Source organism: Ambystoma mexicanum, chromosome 6q, assembly GCF_040938575.1.
Source record: "Ambystoma mexicanum isolate Mex_15411 chromosome 6q, UKY_AmexF1_1, whole genome shotgun sequence".
Classification (NCBI taxonomy): Eukaryota; Metazoa; Chordata; class Amphibia; order Caudata; family Ambystomatidae; genus Ambystoma; species Ambystoma mexicanum.
In genome coordinates this window covers 1,470,463,985-1,470,482,416 of record NC_090937.1, presented here as the reverse complement: position 1 = coordinate 1,470,482,416, position 18,432 = coordinate 1,470,463,985, and the positions used below count along the sequence as shown (strand labels likewise).

At 46.2% G+C, this 18,432-nt stretch overlaps 1 protein-coding gene across 4 annotated transcripts in view; it reads left to right on the top strand.

Annotated features, from left to right (window-relative positions):
* The window catches only part of REEP1 (receptor accessory protein 1), a 560,779-nt gene that overhangs the window by 398,619 nt on the left and 143,728 nt on the right, over positions 1 to 18,432 (top strand). For all 4 annotated transcript variants that reach the window (XM_069632177.1, XM_069632180.1, XM_069632178.1 and 1 more), the window contains one exon: positions 10,161 to 10,323. In XM_069632177.1, the coding sequence (XP_069488278.1) occupies positions 10,161 to 10,323 (163 nt within the window). The remainder of the gene's footprint in view (positions 1 to 10,160; positions 10,324 to 18,432) is intronic.

Sequence of the window (18,432 nt, the reverse complement as noted above, 5' to 3'; positions counted from 1 at the left end):
GCCATACTTACCAGGCCTGGGGCTATCATCCCCTTCCAGAGTCCAAGCCCAGCAGGGACTAAGGGGGAAATGAACAGCAGACCTATTAACCCCACAGCTCAGCAGCAGGGTCAAATTTTCTGGAAGCAACAGACAAGCAGGTCGGCTTGCTGCAGCCACCCTCAAGACTGGATACCCCTGATTCTTAACCCAGAAGAGACTCCCGGGTGCCCCATACTCACTAGGCATCGGGTGGCCCTCCTTTCCCAAGGTCCAAGCCCAGCATGGACTGATAGGGAAACCACAAATAGCATGCACTGATCCACAAAGCCGAGCAGTGGGCTCACAACTTTAGGAAAAAGAGCCTCTCCTTGGTTCACTGTTTGGAAGGACAGAAAGAAAAACACCAGCATTATGGGACTGGTCAGATGCTTTATTACCTGGGTTATGAGAGGGAGGGGCCAAAGAAGGCAAGTGACTTTTAATGGGTCAGTACTGGGACGAGGAACAGAGAGGACGTGGAGGTCATATTACAGTTTGTATTGCTATCTAGCTAAGGTTTGTGGGTTTCTAGCAATACTGCAGTCCAAGAACTGAAGATTTCTGACTGTCACGATACATATTTAAAGTTGGTGTGCTGTATCAAGCATGTATACACAGTTGCATGCATATATGTACTCGAGTGCTTATAGTTTATATTGATTTATTTCTTTATTTATTTGTATTCAGTTCAGTAATGAACTTTTACTAAATTAATCATGTTTAAATTCATGCTAATATACTAACAATACAGCATTTTATCAAACATACAGCAAGGAAAAAAAACATAATACATACATATATCAATACATCAGCCAAGAACTATAATGAGACATATTTACCATGTTCACCTTAATTCATTCATCCTAAAATTTCATAAAATCATAAACATAATCTTCTTCAGTACTATGCAAACGTATGTTTTCCCCTTCTGCACCAGCATTCTATGTATAGTAAGTCAACCATTAGGGCCATCAAGGTACCTTTTCACTTGACTCTATACAGGGCAATATGTGTTAACCCATTTTCCGTGTTTAAACAGTACGTCCAAAATGCAGGGGTTTTTATGGACTCATAATTGTGTGTCAGGTGGCCTAGAAGGGTCATATAAATATGGCACAATTTAGAGCACTCCGTGAGAAGATGTCTAACCGTTTCCATAGATTTTGGAATCTCACATACTCCACAGAATCTCCCTCCCTTTGGGATTTTCCGTTGGACTCCACAAATGGTTCTGAAGGGGAGCTGATTAGTACGAATTATCAGTCTAAAACGTTGCGCTTCAGGATCAGGGCAATGTAGCAAGTAACCTTGTGGTTTAATATACTTATGAGCAACTTGCTCAACTTGGCTATGACTATGAAGTTTCTGAACATGTTCATAATTGTTGACCCAATTCAATTTTTTCAAGCGATGTGTAAATGCCCCTTTTAATATCTGGTAGTTCGAACATCACTTAAAATCTGAATTCCAGTCAAGCTTGTGGAACAGGTCTTTCACCAACTTCATAAACCCGTAGTCCTTTCCAGGTGCATGATCAAGACAATAATTAGCACCTAGCATTGTTAATAGGGGGCATAAAGGAAGTGTTTTAAATTTTGCGTTTGAGCACCAGCGATTTTAATGACACCAACCCCAATTCTAGCCGTATGAGGCAGATAGAGCTAGCTCTAGGACAGACCGCCAAAGAAAATCTTCAAGCACCTGGAGCCACTCTAGATCCTGAAGCTCCAGTGCTTCCACTGTTTATAAGGATCAAGGATGCCTCCCAATGAAAACCCAGCATGATGGTGTGCAAATCTACGTACCATGGAAGAAGTGTGTTTGGCTCTACGAGATTTACATGTCATAATCTCGTGGTAACCCATTTTGTTAGTCTTTTCTATTCCTAGGTATTTGTAGCACTGGGTATATTCGATACGCCCAAGGTCAGTAGTCATTGGTTGCATCTGTACGTGGCGTGCCGTAACCTGCATTGTTTTGGTTTTTCTTAAATTGATAGTCAACCCATGTTCTTCTGCGTAACAAGCAATGGTATTCAACATCGACTTCATTCCTGACAATAAGTGATCACATAACACAAGATCGTCAGCATATATCATGGCCGCAACAATACATTGACCAATCTTCACCGGGCATTTGGCGCAGAGTGTCATCTTAGATGGAAGGTCTGCTATGTAGGGGATGAAATGCAGGGCAGCAAGAATGCATTGCTGCTTTACTCCTCTACCAATATAAATATTCCCAGATAGGAGGCCATCGTTGCCCAGCCGTATCTGCTTATAGTATACTCAATACCTATTGAGCGCGCATGCTGTGGATGGAAAAGGCCCTGCAGAAACAATGAGAATTACATCCAGATATCAAGCCAAACTGGGATGGAACTGATCCCACTGCCTTGGAGGAACCCAGCCCAGCCCACACCCAGCAAACACACCAGGCACAGGAATGTGTGTGCAGGATTTAGGGAAAGAGAACAAAATCACAAAAACAATCATTCTTTGATTGGCTCAGGCTGCACAGCCACAAAACAACTATGCGGGCCTGTGGATCAGGGTGGCCAACTTACACCAATGGGCAGTTGACTGCATTTTACACAAAGTAGTTTAAAAATAGAAATTAGTGAATGCAGCCTCACTATGAGAACCATTTGTCAGGCTGTACCTGTTCAAGATGTGTTAATTTTCTGACTCTTGTGGGGATAATGGTGAGTTACAGCCCAGGAGAGGAGGGGTGTGACAGGCCTGCATCCAGCATAATAGGGTAACAAACAATAACACCTGTTACAGCCCCCCTGCGCTGGACTGCAATGCCATTTTAATAGGGTCATCATGAATACCGTTGTTTTCACAATGTTCGGTAGATGCGTTACTGAATGTCTCAGCTGAACCACTTGTGTATGGGCGCGATATAAATAAAATATCATATCATATCATTAAGCATCAGCTGTATGAAGACAGTGGGAGCCTTGCAGTGAGCAGTGCCAAGGTGGAATGCTGTGCAGGGGTGACTGAGCACTCGCGGGACAGCCAAGAGCTAATCAAGTGGCCAGGAGGAACATCGGCGGAATCTGCTTATAACAACCCACTTTTCTTCCTGACCACATGTGTCTCGCCAGCAAGTCCGCTGCTGTGTGCCCGGGCCTTGTAGCAATAGCCCGGGTTCCGCTCACTTGCCCAACTTACCTTTCTGCACCCCACTGTCTCCCTTGCTGGCTGTTGACATCGTCCACAAAGATGGCTGCCCTTGTCATAGTAAAGAGGCTTACTTCTTTATCTATCTTATGAGGCAGCCATCTTGGTTTGTATTTTATAAATGGTATATTGGCTTCTGTGAGCAATGCAAAGCTGATTTCTCATTAACAAAAAAAGAACTAATAGCACCCTGTGTGATTTCTCAGTGTGCTAATAGCACTAGCCGATGGGTTCAGTGGCAGGCATGGGTGGTTCTAGCACCCAGCTAAGTCTACTGCTGGCGGGCCATTACTGCCATTGTCTACCCCCAAACCAGGGGTTAATGCTATATTCATGCAGAACGTTGGGAGGGAATCAGTAGCAGTCCTGGTAATTAAGCATTATTGCCCAGAACCCTCGGTAATACTGGATGTTATCCATAATTGGGCTAAGGGGTGCCAAACTCCACGGTTGCCCAGGCGTTCTGGGCAAGAAAGATTTTAGCACCCGAACATTTAGCCAGGTGCTAGTACAAACCTATGCAATGGGTCGGGGAGGGGTACAATAAAAAATGGAGCAAAGGTCTATTTCAACATGGCTGCCGAGAAATGGACGCTCAGCAGCTGACAGTTGTGGTTTGTTTTCTATGTTCATGCTGTGAGATGGGTGGCAAAGGGAGGTGCATGGTGAAAACACACAGTAAGCAGCCCTACATAGTCTCTGGGTTTAGCCTGTAGACTCTGCGCTCTTCTCGGAGTCTCCGGGGAAGAGCATGGAGTATCCGGATTTCTGGCTGACCCAGCAACTCCGCCCACATCTCCATGTAATTGGCTAGAATCAGACTGCTGGTGGCCAATCACATGGAGGTGGGGGCGAGAGTGACCGCAAGTGATGTCTGTGTGCGTGTTCAATCAAACAGCCATATCAGGCGCAAGACCTTTTTTGAATAGTGGGCGGGACTGGTGGGCAAAAGTGGGCATGGCGGTGGGTGGAGTCGTTTAGTGGATGTGGGCGGGGCGTTGTGTAACCCGAATCTCTGTGTATTAAAATGGGTAATAATAACAGCTATTAGTACTCAGCGAGAGTCAAGCAGAATGCAACACGCATTCTGATTGGTTCTCGCTGGGTCTTTGCCCGGCCGAGAGTCTTTTGATTCTCGGCCGGAATTCAGCTACCTTGTCCTCAGCGGGGGGGGGGCGTGGCAGCCCCTCAGCCAATGAGGAGGCTCGAAGCGGGGCCATCCCCGCTCCGAGCCTCCCCACGGCTGAGAGGCTGCCTTCGCACCCCGCTGGGGACTCCAGGTAAGCTTTTTTTTTCTTTCCCTTCCCTCCCCGCTCCCTGCCCTCCCCACCCCACTTACCTTCTTGTTCCTGCGTCCCCAGTGGGGGACGATGGCAGCCTCCAGCAGTGTGGAGACTCAGAGCGGAGCCATCCCGCTCCGCGCCTTTACACAGCTGGAGGCTGCCATCGTCCCCCGCCGGGGACACAGGTACGTTTTTTTTTTCTTTCATTTTTTTTCCCTTCCCCTCCCTTCCGCCCTCCCAACTGCACTTACCTTCTTTTTTTTCATGAGCGGACAGGCTGTAAACGCTTCTGTTTGCAGCATCCGCGCCTGATGGCCGCCATGGAAAGGGAAAACGGACTTCGTTTTCCCTTTCCCGGCAACCATTTTCTTTGTCATCTTTTTTTTTTTCCTGAAACGCTGCAGCGCTTCGGGACAAAAAAAAAGCTTTTAGTGCCCCTGTCACGCAGTTTTTGCGGGCCGGGTTACTAATAGCTATATGCCCCTCGCGATGGGGGCATTAACGCTCGAGGCATATTGCTTTATTATTACAGTCCATGAAAACTGCAAGACATACGGCATGAAGCTCTATGTAAAAACCTGATATTATTAGTGTCTGTAATCACCAACATCCATGTGGTCGTACTTCGATGGTGCTCACAATGTTCTTCATAAATGGGGTGCATCCAGGACAATGCACGAGGACGATATAACCTAAAATAATTTGAGGGCCACCAAAGACCCTACTCTCTCAAAGGGATGTAGAACGTTTACCCCCAATTAATTAAAAACAACGGGACAACAATCAAAGGGTATAGGCAGCACGCCTAACCTAAAACCCACATAATACAGCAACAGTAAATGCTGAATACCAGCAACAGGTCTGCTCAAAACATGTTAGCTTTAATCACACTAAACGCAAGCTTCTACATAGCTTAAGGTGTAAGCGCTATACAAACGAAACAAATACAAACAAGCACACCTCAGCAACCTCGACACAGTAGGCACTGGCTTAAGTTTGCATGAGCTTTGCCTGGTGTTGCTGCATGTAGTGCGTGATCTCTCCTGCTTAGATGTGATCCCCACCTCCACTTGACAGTAGTTTGGGCTGTGCAGTGACTGTCATCTGTCATTCTGTTTGAAGTTCCTTTACTGTGCGTATTGGTTGCAATTTATGTGGGCATCTAGACACAAGCTGCCACGTGTGCTAAGGAAAGGACCCTACATTTTCCAAGCAGGAGGTGGATTGTTGACACAGGTTAGGCCAGGCACTAAGTGTGATCTGCAACCCGCTAAGGTTGGTAATGTGAAGCAGCGTGGATATCTAGGTGGACACCACACCTCTGCCCTACATTGCATTGCAACTCTAGCTGGATACACCTGGACTCCTATGCACTGTATATCTAGCTGTGCGCCTCTGGTCTGCACTTTCTAGGACAGCTCTTCACTGCATGTCCATCTGGGGTTCCCAGTAATTTCATCGCTGGAAGGGTCACCTTTGGTATGCACTGTATGGCTAGCTAGACAACTTTTGGTCTACACCACACTGTATATTTAGCTGGACACCTCTGTCCTGCACTGCATATCTAGCTGGACACCTTTAGTCTGCACTGTCCAACTAACTGGACACTTCCGGATTCCCACTGCAGTGTATTTATAGCTGGACACCGGCTATGTGCGTTCTAACAGTGCTTTGAAGCAGAATCTTGCTGTATGAGACTCTATGAAACATTTTCCCAGTGTGGAGCACCCTTTAAGAACCGGCACGTGGCACGCCCCGATGGGCACATTTCCAGGCCATAAAAGCCAGTATGGCTCGCAAAAACAATAAAAGGCCTGGAAATTGGCCAATGAGTGGGAAAGCCACGTGACTCTTCCAGTCACCACTGCCGGCAGTGCTGTCAGTGCGACGCTCCCTTGATAATAAGGAGCGCTGCGCTGACAGCCCCGATACCGGCAGGGCTCTCAGCACAATGCTCCCGTGATGAGAGGGAGTGCCGCACTGACAGCCCAGGGTTCTCAGCGCAGCCCTCCCTTCCATCATGGCATCAGGGTGCTGAGAACCCTGCCGCCGGCCACACCATTAAGTCTGCCTGGGACGCACCTGACAGATGCAGCCAGAGCACAGTGAATCCCCTGACCCCCACCCTCTTCCTTTAGCTTCTCATGGTGGGTGGTGGCCATCCGCCTCCTTACCGAATCTTATCGGGGCGTACCTGGCAGATGCAACCCGAGCACGGTGATCCCGTGCCCCCCACCCTCTTCCCTTAGCTTCTCACGGTGGCCGTCCGCCTCCTTACGGAATCTTACCGGACCACACCTGGCAGATGCGGCCCGGCTCCTCTGCTGCCCTCATCTTGCCAGACCGAACATAGAAGTGGCACGGCTGGAATGTATCTAAGCCCCGCCTATCCCTCCTTATCACATTGTATCTAGTGGCTGGGAACTATCCAGTTCCCAGCAGCCACTCCAGGCAGATTGCTTTTTTTACCCCATCCTCTAAGGGTGATAATAGGTTGAGGATAGGGCATGTGGGGCTGAATGACTGTTTGTTTCGAGTGGGGAAGCGTGAGTCGAGGGACTGTGCGGTGTGTGGGGTGCCTGAGACTGTGGGACATTTTTTGCTTAGTTGTGAGAGACATGTTGAAGAGAGAGAATTGATGAGGGTTCGGTTGACTGCGCTGGGTGTGGCTGAGCTGAGTGGGAGGGCTTTGCTGGGAGGTGACGGGGTGAGAGGCAGGAGGAGGAACAGTGTGATGTTGGATTTTGTGAGGCAGACGGGGCGGTGGGAGGAGTTGTGAGTTTATGTGAGCTAATTATTGATTGGTGGGTCTGGTGCACATCATCCTTTAGGATGGGGAAACACCTGCGTGGGTCCGCCCACGCCTCCGATAATTGAGAAGAAGAAGAAGCCTTATAGGCGGTGTCTTCTGGCCGTATATGGAGTTATGGGCCTGTAAATCTCATTAAACACCCTTGCTCTGCTCTGGCCTTTAACTCGGTTTTCAGGGCCCATAACTCCCAGTGCAGCCCTCATGCTAGGGCTATGAAGCCTAATTACCACCTGGAGCTTGGTGATCAGCTGATCAGGGTCTACATCACAAATTCTATGGTATCATCCATCGTTTTAATAAAGCTGATAGCTGCTTTCCCCTGCTTCCCAGCTGACTCATCCACCCTTCTCCCTGCCACGCGCTACTGCTTATAACCTAGAACAAAAACAATCTCTTGCCTGCTTGATTCTCCATTCTACGCCTGTGTGCAGCTCCACCAGAGGCCATCATGGACATAGAAAAGGTGTTCGCTTGATTAAAAAAAGCCTCTCGCACCCGGCAGGCAACTGTTTTCCCTGACCAACAAAAGATCCATTAGCACTCCAGATATTTTCCAAGTGTATAGTGACAGACTGTCCCAGGTGATAATAGATGGTCACCTGACTTAAAGGCTCTTGCTTCATTCGGCCCAATAAAATTGGACTGGGGGCCGATGCAACCTGATACAGCCCACCACTAAATGCATTATCGCCTAATAGTTTCACACCCGAGGCACTGCTATTTCTTCCAACCTAATATGGTATGGCTCGACCTAATTTTGCTCAACTTTAGAATTTAAAACCAAACTTGATGCAAAATCAAAACGACCATTCTTGATTACAAAATCAGCAATCACAAAGATAATTTCATCTGGTGTGCCCCGTGCAAACTCTTAATATAATAGGTGCAAAACCTGTTCGCTGCATAAATTATTAGTGAAATGGTAAAATAGCTCAGTGGGCTGAGTGCTGCACCAGTGACTTGCAGATCACAAGTTTAAATCACAGTAGGGATGATGTGGCATTGCCTCTTTCTGGGGATGATATAATGGACCGACTCAGCATTTCATAATTCTTACGGGTTATATAATGAAAACTGCTGGGTACGTTCTTCAATATTCCCATATATTTAAAAACACACTCTGCACAGCAAGCATGCCCTATCCTGCTTTACTAAGGCACCCCTGTTACTCACATTGATAGCAGCATATGTCAGGTGGGCTCTCCATGTAAAACCGATGGTTGGTCGCCTTCTAGGCTGCCACAGGTCACCACACAGAGACCAGCATTGTTCCTGGAGGCACTGACTTCATCTAAAAGAGTGTCTGGCGCTTCCCTACTCAATAATAGCCCGGCGGTGTCAACTCTTTCTCTTACTGGAATTAGCAGCTGTGTTCCCAGTGCAGACCGGTTCATATAAAGCCGTGTATGTAATAACAGTGCATTGATATGCTATGATTGTACTGTATCGCTGACTCTAAGACATATACTAGCACTGTGATGCCTCCGAGTCTGGGTGCTATCAACAAATGAAATAAATACATAAATAAATATAGTCTCATAAAACTAGGACCATAGGGCCCCATAGGGTGTGAGGGTGCTGTGCAAAGGAAGAGGGAGCGCCATTCAGAAAGGAAAACAAACTAATAGTGTAAGCACACCCAAAAGGAAGTCACACACTATAAACAAGCCACATTGATGTCAGGGTATAACGCAGTGGCGCTTATTGGAAAGGTCAGAAGCAGGTGGGTTGGAGATAGGTGGGAGACATCTAAGGTAATAATCAGGGGTGGACTGCTAACCAAGATAAACCCTGGAAATAATGTTCAAAGTAACCCCATGTTATAGCAAGCCCTAATCTTTTCCTATGAGAAAACCTGGAAACAAAATAGATGACCACAAAAAAGAGGCCCAGGGTGCAAAGGCCTCCCGGGAGATCTCGAGCGTTCCCTGTAGGCTAGTTTTCCCCTGGTAATAGTACTAATTGAGGATAAGGGTGGTGATGTAAAGGGGAAATGCAAGTGAATAGACAGACTGGTGGAATGCAAGCGAATAGGCCAGCACAGGGGTCTGCAAGCTTTGCTCCTCCAGATATATTGGACTACAACTCCCAACACACCTATCTAGCAGCTTTCATCAGGGTCCAATAATTGAGTCATGCAGAGGAGGTAAATGTTACAAGGAACTTTTAGTGTACAAAAAGCCCCTGCATCTTCACCTCTGTGCATCCTCACAGTAACTGACTTCTTTGGAGCTCCCTCGCATCATAATGTTCTACATAACAAATAGTTGCCACCATGATCCATTCCAATCTGTAGGTGTTTATCCGGTCCGGGTTTTTTCGTTGACTTCTGGAACTTGTAGTCTGAGTTTTAGAATGGAAAAGGCAGAACTACAGGTCCCAGAATGCAAAGGAAAAACCTAAACTGGATATGCACCTACAGATTGGAATGGATCATGTAGGCAACTATGGCCCTATGGCACTTCTAGGCTGTGGGTAAGGACCCCTCGCAGTCTACCAGCCGAGAGCGAGCACAGCAGTCTATCAGAAGGGGGTCATCCCAAAAGTAAATAGTTATAAAAAGAGGTCTGAGGACTGGAAAGGTGGGATGAAGAAGGGGAAGTCTTTCAAGGACATTGTACCGGGGGATAGCTCAAGGGCAACGTGCTCACCTTGGGAATACAGCGATGCTACAACATGGGCTCGATCCCTGTCATCGGCACAGTGCATAACTACAGCAGCAGGAAGGGAAAACCCCAACAAGTTGCTGCGCAAAGGAGTGTGTAAATTCATGTGATTGTAGAATTGTTATTCTAGGCAGTAGAAGACACACTATGTTAAGGCAGCGTCTAATAAAACCTCTTTTTGTGCTAGGGGCAGGGAGCTCTTTCAGAGAGACTCCGGAGCTTCAGTATGCAGGACCTGTCAACTATTCGAGCCGATAGCCCGGCGCCCACACCCGTCACCATCAGGACGAGCAGCAAGCCGAGCAAGACTAAGATTGTGAGGAGTGCGCCACAAGGTACCGAGAGCCCAGGTGGGTAGCAGTGATCATTGTTTCAACTGGCACATCACCATCCATCTGTGATTCATTCCATCATTTAGAATATGGCTTGCTTATCTCTGTAGAGCCCAGTAAGTCATTTTAGTTTCAGCTATTTATTTTATTTCCCAAATAAATGGCTCCCAGCAAGTTTGATGAGGTCCAGGAGAATGGGGTGGAGTAAATGTGTCTCCCTTACACTGTGTTAACAATAGGAACATAATGCTGATTCCACTCCATGATGGGCTGCCCACGCGCCACAGGACATCACATGCATCACATCATTGATTGCGGGTCTGCAGCTCGCGGTCTACCAGTTTTGTTGACCTGCACCTGGCATTATCTCTAACAACAGACTATGCTGGCGAGGATTGATGGGAGTTGTATGCCAAAACATCTGGAGAGCCGCAGGTTACAGACCACTGCCTAGCAGATGCTCCTATCGAGCATGTGCAAACAAAGTTTAGCCATACATCTCGATATCTGTGTGTCCGCGAGGCAGAGCTTCCAACGTGTCCCGTTGGAGGTGGCATTAGCCCAACCACCCTCGTTTTTCTTATTATACAGGACTACATGCCCCACAATGCAGTTGACATGGAATTTGTTGGCAGCTCTGCACATTGTGCCATCTAATAGTGAAAACACTGACTACCATCTTCGGGTCAGCGGAATTTAAAACACAATACGCAGATTCAGAGACATTTAACAGCACATTTCAATGAAGATATTTGTAACAAAAGGGGGTATTTAAATCTTCATGTAAACCAGATAACCCAAGCCATGTTATTGAATGTAGGGTCGCGGGTCTCCCATTCTGGTCCTCAAGAGCCAAATTCACTGCTGGTTTTCAAGAGAGCCACACAAAATGCATTTGAATACAGCAAATCCTAATGTGGTTATTTAACTGGTCACCGGTTGCCCTGAAGATCTAGGTAGGGGGGGATTGTGAAGACTGGACAAGGAGACCCGTGACATGGTTAAAGGTCTTACTGTGAAAAAACAAAGGACGCCAAGGGGCACACCCATAATAAATGATCACAGTGTGGGAATTTAAAGACATTTTTAAAAAAAGTCTTCGGTTGCGGAGGAGATAAATACAATCCTAGCACATGGACTGAGAATAGTTATTGGTCTTACTGCACACAAATTTCTTAGAGACCCGACTTTTCCCTAGTAGGCGATGTCTGCTTGGATGGGGAGGGGATGGTGTTAAGAGTTCTCCCTTTCTGGGACCATGACCTCGAGCAACTCCTGCAAACCCAAATCAAAGCAATAGCATTGTGCAGTCAGTTTGGAGCAATAGCATTGTGCAGCCAGTTTGGAGCAATAGCATTGTGTAGTCAGTTTGGAGCAATAGCATCATGCAGTCTGTTTGGACCAATAGTTTTGTGCACTCAGTTTGGAGCAATAGCGTTGTGTGGTCAGTTTGGAGTAATAGCATCATGCATTCAGTTTGAAGCAATAGCATTGTGCAGTCAGTTTGGAGCAATAGCATTGTGTAGTCAGTTTGGAGCAATAGCATCATGCAGTCTGTTTGGACCAATAGTTTTGTGCACTCAGTTTGGAGCAATAGCGTTGTGTGGTCAGTTTGGAGCAAAAGCATCATGCAGTCAGTTTGGAGCAATAGCATTGTGCAGTCAGTTTGGAGCAATAGCATTGTATAGTCAGTTTGGAGCAATAGCGTTGTGTGGTCAGTTTGGAGCAAAAGCATCGAGCAGTCACTTTGCAGCAATAGCATTGTGTAGTCGGTTTGGAGCAATAACATCGAGCAGTCAGTTTTGAGCAATAGCATCGAGCTGTCAGTTTGGAGCAATAGCATCGAGCTGTCAGTTTGGATCAACAGCATAGTGCAGTCAGTTTGGAGCAATAGAATCTTGCAGTTAGTTTGGAGCAATAGCATTGAGCAGTCAGTTTGGAGCAATAGCATTGTGCAGTCAGTTTGGAGCAATAGCATTGTGCAGTCAGTTTGGAGCAATAGCATAGTGCAGTCAGTTTCGATCAATAGCATAGTGCAGTCAGTTTGGAGCAATAGCATCGTGCAGTCAGTTTGGAGCAATAGCATTGACCAGTCAGTTTGAAACAATAGCATCATGCAGTCACTTTGGAGCAATAGCATTGTGCAGTCAGTTTGGAGCAATAGCATGGTGTAGTCACTTTGGAGCAATAGCATCATGCAGTCACTTTGGAGCAATAGCATTGTGCAGTCAGTTTGGAGCAATAGCATCGGGCAGTCAGTTTGGATCAATAGCATCGTGCAGTCAGTTTGGTGCAATAGCATCATGCAGTCAGATTGTAGCAATAGCATCGAGCAGTCATTTTGGAGCAAAAGCATCATGCAGTCACTTTGCAGCAATAGCATAGTGCAGTCAGTTTGGATCAATAGCATAGTGCAGTCAGTTTGGAGCAATAGCATCGTGCAGTCAGTTTGGAGCAATAGCATCGACCAGTCAATTTGAAACAATAGCATCATGCAGTCACTTTGGAGCAATAGCATTGTGCAGTCAGTTTGGAGCAATAGCATGGTGTAGTCACTTTAGAGCAATAGCATCATGCAGTCACTTTGGAGCAATAGCATTGTACAGTCAGTTTGGAGCAATAGCATTGGGCAGTCAGTTTGGATCAATAGCATCGTGCATTCAGTTTGGAGCAATAGCATCATGCAGTCAGATTGGAGCAATAGCATCGAGCAGTCATTTTGGAGCAATAGCATCATGCAGTCCCTTTGGAGCAATAGCATTTTGCAGTCAGTTTGGAGCAATAGCATAGTGTAGTCAGTTTGTAGCAAAAGCATCTTGCAGTCAGTTTGGAGCAATAGCATTGTGTAGTCAGTTTGGAGCAATAGCATCAAGCTGTCAGTTTGGAGCAACAACGTTGAGCAGTTAGTTTGGAGCAATAGCATCGAGCAGTCAGTTTGGAGAAATAGCATTGTGCAGTCACTTTGCAGCAATAGCATTGTGCAGTCAGTTTGGAGCAATAGCATTGAGCAGTCAGTTTGGAGCAAAAGCATCATGCAGTCAGTTTGGAGCAATAGCATTGTGCAGTCAGTTTGGAGCAATAGCATAGTGCAGTCAGTTTGGATCAATAGCATAGTGCAGTCAGTGTGGAGCAATAGCATCGAGCAGTCAGTTTGGAGCAATAACATTGAGCAGTCATTTTGGAGCAATAGCATCGAGCAGTCAGTTTGGAGCAATATCATTGTGTAGTCACTTTGGAGCAATAGCGTTGTGTGGTCAGTATGGGGCAAAAGCATTGTGCGGTCAATTTGGAGCAATAGCATTGTGCAATCACTTTGGAGCAATAGCATTGTGCAGTTAGTTTGGAGCAATAACATCGAGCAGTCAGTTTGGAGCAATAGCATCGAGCAGTCAGTTTGGAGCAATAACATTGAGCAGTCAGTTTGGAGCAATAGCATCGAGCAGTCAGTTTGGAGCAATATCATTGTGTAGTCACTTTTGAGCAATAGCGTTGTGTGGTCAGTTTAGAGCAAAAGCGTTGTGCAGTCAATTTGGAGCAATAGCATTGTGCAATCACTTTGGAGCAATAGCATTGTGCAGTTAGTTTGTAGCAATAACATCGAGCAGTCAGTTTGGAGCAATAGCATCGAGCTGTCAGTTTGGAGCAATAACATCAAGCAGTCAGTTTGGAGCAATAGCAACGAGCAATCAGTTTGGAGCAATAGCAACGAGCAGTCAGTTTGGAGCAATAGCATTGTGCAGTCAGTTTGGAGCTATAGCGTTGTGTAGTTAGTTTGGAGCAATAGCGTTGAGCAGTCAGTTTGGATCAATAGCATCGAGCAATCAGTTAGGAACAATAGCATCGTCCGGTCACTTTGGAGCAATAGCATCGTGCAGTCAGTTTGGAGCAATAGCATAGTGTAGTCAGTTTGGAGCAATAGCATCATGCAGTCAGTTTGGAGCAATAGCATTGTGAAGTCAGTTTGGAGCAATAGCATCGAGCAGTCAGTTTGGATCAATAGCATCGTGCAGTCAGTTTGGAGCAATAGCATCATGCAGTCAGTTTGGAGCAATAGCATCATGCAGTCAGTTTGGAGCAATAGCATCGAGCAGTCAGTTTGGAGCAATAGCATCATGCGGTCCCTTTGGAGCAATAGCATGGTGCAGTCAGTTTGGAGCAATAGCATCGTGCAGTCAGTTTGGAGCAATAGCGTCAATCCGTCAGTTTGGAGCAATAACGTCGAGCAGTCAGTTTGGAGCAATACCGTCGAGCAGTCAGTTTGGAGCAATAGCATCGTGCAGTCACTTTGGAGCAATAGCATCATGCAGTTAGTTTGGAGCAATAGCATCGTGCAGTCAGTTTGGAGCAATAGCACCATGCAGTCAATTTGGATCAATAGCATCGAGCAGTCAGTTTGGAGCAATAACATTGAGCAGTCAGTTTGGAGCAATAGCATTGTGCAGTCAGTTTGGAGCAATAGCGTTGTGTAGTCAGTTTGGAGCAATAGTGTCGTGCAGTCAGTTAGGAGCAATAGCATCGTGCAGTCAGTTTGGAGCAATACCATTGAGCAGTCAGTTTGGAGCAATAGCATTGTGCAATTACTTTGGAGCAATAGCATCGTGCAGTCCGTTTGGAGCAACAGCATCGAGCAGTCCGTTTGGAGCAAAAGCATCATGCAGTCAGTTTGGAGCAAAAGCATTGTGCAGTCAGTTTGGAGCAATAGCACCGTGCAGTCAATTTGGATCAATAGCATCGAGCAGTCAGTTTGGAGCAATAACATTGAGCAGTCAGTTTGGAGCAATATCATTGTGTAGTCACTTTGGAGCAATACCGTTGTGTGGTCAGTTTGGATCAAAAGCATTGTGCGGTCAATTTGGAGCAATAGCATTGTGCAATGACTTTGGAGCAATAGCATTGTGCAGTTAGTTTGGAGCAATAACATCGAGCAGTCAGTTTGGAGCAATAGCATCGAGCAGTCAGTTTGGAGCAATAACATCGAGCAGTCAGTTTGGAGCAACAGCATCGAGCAGTCAGTTTGGAGCAATATCATTGTGTAGCCACTTTGGAGCAATAGCGTTGTGTGGTCAGTTTGGAGCAAAAGCATCGTGCAGTCAATTTGGAGCAATAGCATTGTGCAATCACTTTGGAGCAATAGCATTGTGCAGTTAGTTTGGAGCAATAACATCGAGCAATCAGTTTGGAGCAATAGCATCAAGCTGTCAGTTTGGAACAATAACATCGAGCAGTCAGTTTAGAGCAATAGAATTGAGCAGTCAGTTTGGAGCAATAGCATTGTGCAGTCAGTTTGGAGCAGTAGCGTTGTGTAGTTAGTTTGGAGCAATAGCGTTGAGCAGTCATTTTGGATCAATAGCATTGTGCAGTCAGTTTGGATCAATAGCATCGTGCAATCACTTTGGAGCAATAGCATCATGCAGTCCGTTTGGGACAATAGCATCGTGCAGTCCGTTTGGGGCAATAGCATCGTGCCGTCAGTTTGGATCAATAGCATAGTGCAGTCAGTTTGGAGCAATAGCATTGTGCAGTCAATTTGGAGCAATAGCATCATGCAGTCAGTTTGGAGCAATAGCATCATGCAGTCAGTTTGGAGAAATAGCATCGAGCAGTCAGATTGGAGCAATAGCATCATGCAGTCCCTTTGGAGCAATAGCATGGTGCAGTCAGTTTGGAGCAATAGCATCGTGCAGTCAATTTGGAGCAATAGCGTCAATCCGTCAGTTTGGAGCAATAACGTTGAGCAGTCAGTTTGGAGCAATAGCATCATGCAGTCTGTTTGGACCAATAGCAGCGAGCAGTCAGTTTGGAGCAAAAGCATCATGTAGTCCGTTTGGAGCAATAGCATGGTGCAGTCAGTTTGGAGCAATAGCATAGTGCAGTCAGTTTGGAGCAATAGCATTGAGCAGTCAGTTTGGAGCAATAGCATTGTGCAGTCAGTTTGGAGCAATAGCATTGAGCAGTCAGTTTGGAGCAATAGCATTGTGCAGTCAGTTTGGAGCAATAGCATTGAGCAGTCAGTTTGGAGCAATAGCATTGTGCAGTCCGTTTGGAGCAACAGCATCGAGCAGTCCGTTTGGAGCAACAGCATCGTGCAGTCACTTTGAAGCAATAGCATGGTGCAGTCACTTTGAAGCAATAGCATAGTGTAGTCAGTTTGGAGCAATAGCATTGAGCAGTCAGTTTGGAGCAATAGCATTGAGCAGTCAGTTTGGATCAATAGCATAGTCTAGTCAGTTTGGAGCAATAGCATCATGCAGTTTGGAGCAATAGCATCGGGCTGTCAGTTTGGAGCAATAACATCGAGCAGTCAGTTTGGAGCAATAGCATCGAGCAGTCCGTTTGGAGCAATAGCATCGAGCAGTCCATTTGGAGCAACAGCATCCTGCAGTCAGTTTGGAGCAATAGCTTCTTGCAGTCAGTTTGGAGCAATGCATCTTGCAGTCAGTTTGGAGCAATAGCATCTTGCAGTCAGTTTGGATCAATAGCATAGTGCAGTCAGTTTGGAGCAATAGCATCGTGCAGTCAGTTTGGACGACTAGCATCGAGCAGTCAGTTTGGAGCACTAGCATCGTGCAGTCAGTTTGGAGCAATAGCATCTTGCAGTCAGTTTGGAGCAATAGCATCGAGCAGTCAGTTTGGAGCAATAGCATCATGCAGTCAGTTTGGAGCAATAGCATAGAGCAGTCAGTTTGGAACAATAGCATAGAGCAGTCATTTTGAAGCAATAGCATCGTGCAGTCAGTTTGGAGCAATAGCATAGTGTTGTCAGTTTGGAGTAATAGCATCTTGCAGTCAGTTTGGAACAATAGCATCGTGCAGTCAGTTTGGATCAATGGCATCGAGCAGTCAGTTTGGAACAATAGCATCATGCAGTTTGGAGTAATAGCATCTTGCAGTCAGTTTGGAGTAATAGCATCTTGCAGTCAGTTTGGAACAATAGCATCGTGCAGTCAGTTTGGAACAATAGCATTGTGCAGTCAGTTTGGATCAATGGCATCGAGCAGTAAGTTTGGAACAATAGCATCATGCAGTTTGGAGTAATAGCATCTTGCAGTCAGTTTGGAGTAATAGCATCTTGCAGTCAGTTTGGATCAATAGCATCGTGCAGTCAGTTTGGATCAATAGCATCGTGCAGTCTGTTTGGATCAATAGCATCGTGCAGTCCGTTTGGGACAATAGCATCGTGCAGTCCGTTTGGGACAATAGCATCGTGCAGTCCGTTTGGGGCAATAGCATTGTGCCGTCAGTTTGGATCAATAGCATCGTGCAGTCAATTTGGAGCAATAGCATCGTGCAGTCAGTTTGGAGCAATAGCATCGTGCAGTCACTTTGGAACAATAGCATTGTGCAGTCACTTTGGAGCAATAGCATTGTGCAGTCAGTTTGGAGCAATAGCATAGTGTAGTCAGTTTGGAGCAATAGCATCATGCAGTCAGTTTGGAGCAATAGCATCGAGCAGTCAGTTTGGAGCAATAGCATTGTGCCGTCAGTTCGGGTCAATAGCATCGTGCAGTCAGTTTGGAGCTATAGCATCGTGCAGTCAGTTTGGAGAAATAGCATCGAGCAGTCAGTTTGGAGCAATAACATCGAGCAGTCAGTTTGGAGCAATAGCATTGTGCAGTCAGTTTGGAGCAATAGCGTCGTACAGTCAGTTTGGAGCAATAGCGTTGTGTAGTCAGTTTGGAGCAATAGCATCGTGCAGTCTGTTTGGATCAATAGCATCGTGCAGTCCGTTTGGGACAATAGCATCGTGCAGTCCGTTTGGGACAATAGCATCGTGCAGTCCGTTTGGGGCAATAGCATTGTGCCGTCAGTTTGGATCAATAGCATCGTGCAGTCAATTTGGAGCAATAGCATCGTGCAGTCAGTTTGGAGCAATAGCATCGTGCAGTCACTTTGGAACAATAGCATTGTGCAGTCACTTTGGAGCAATAGCATTGTGCAGTCAGTTTGGAGCAATAGCATAGTGTAGTCAGTTTGGAGCAATAGCATCATGCAGTCAGTTTGGAGCAATAGCATCGAGCAGTCAGTTTGGAGCAATAGCATTGTGCCGTCAGTTCGGGTCAATAGCATCGTGCAGTCAGTTTGGAGCTATAGCATCGTGCAGTCAGTTTGGAGAAATAGCATCGAGCA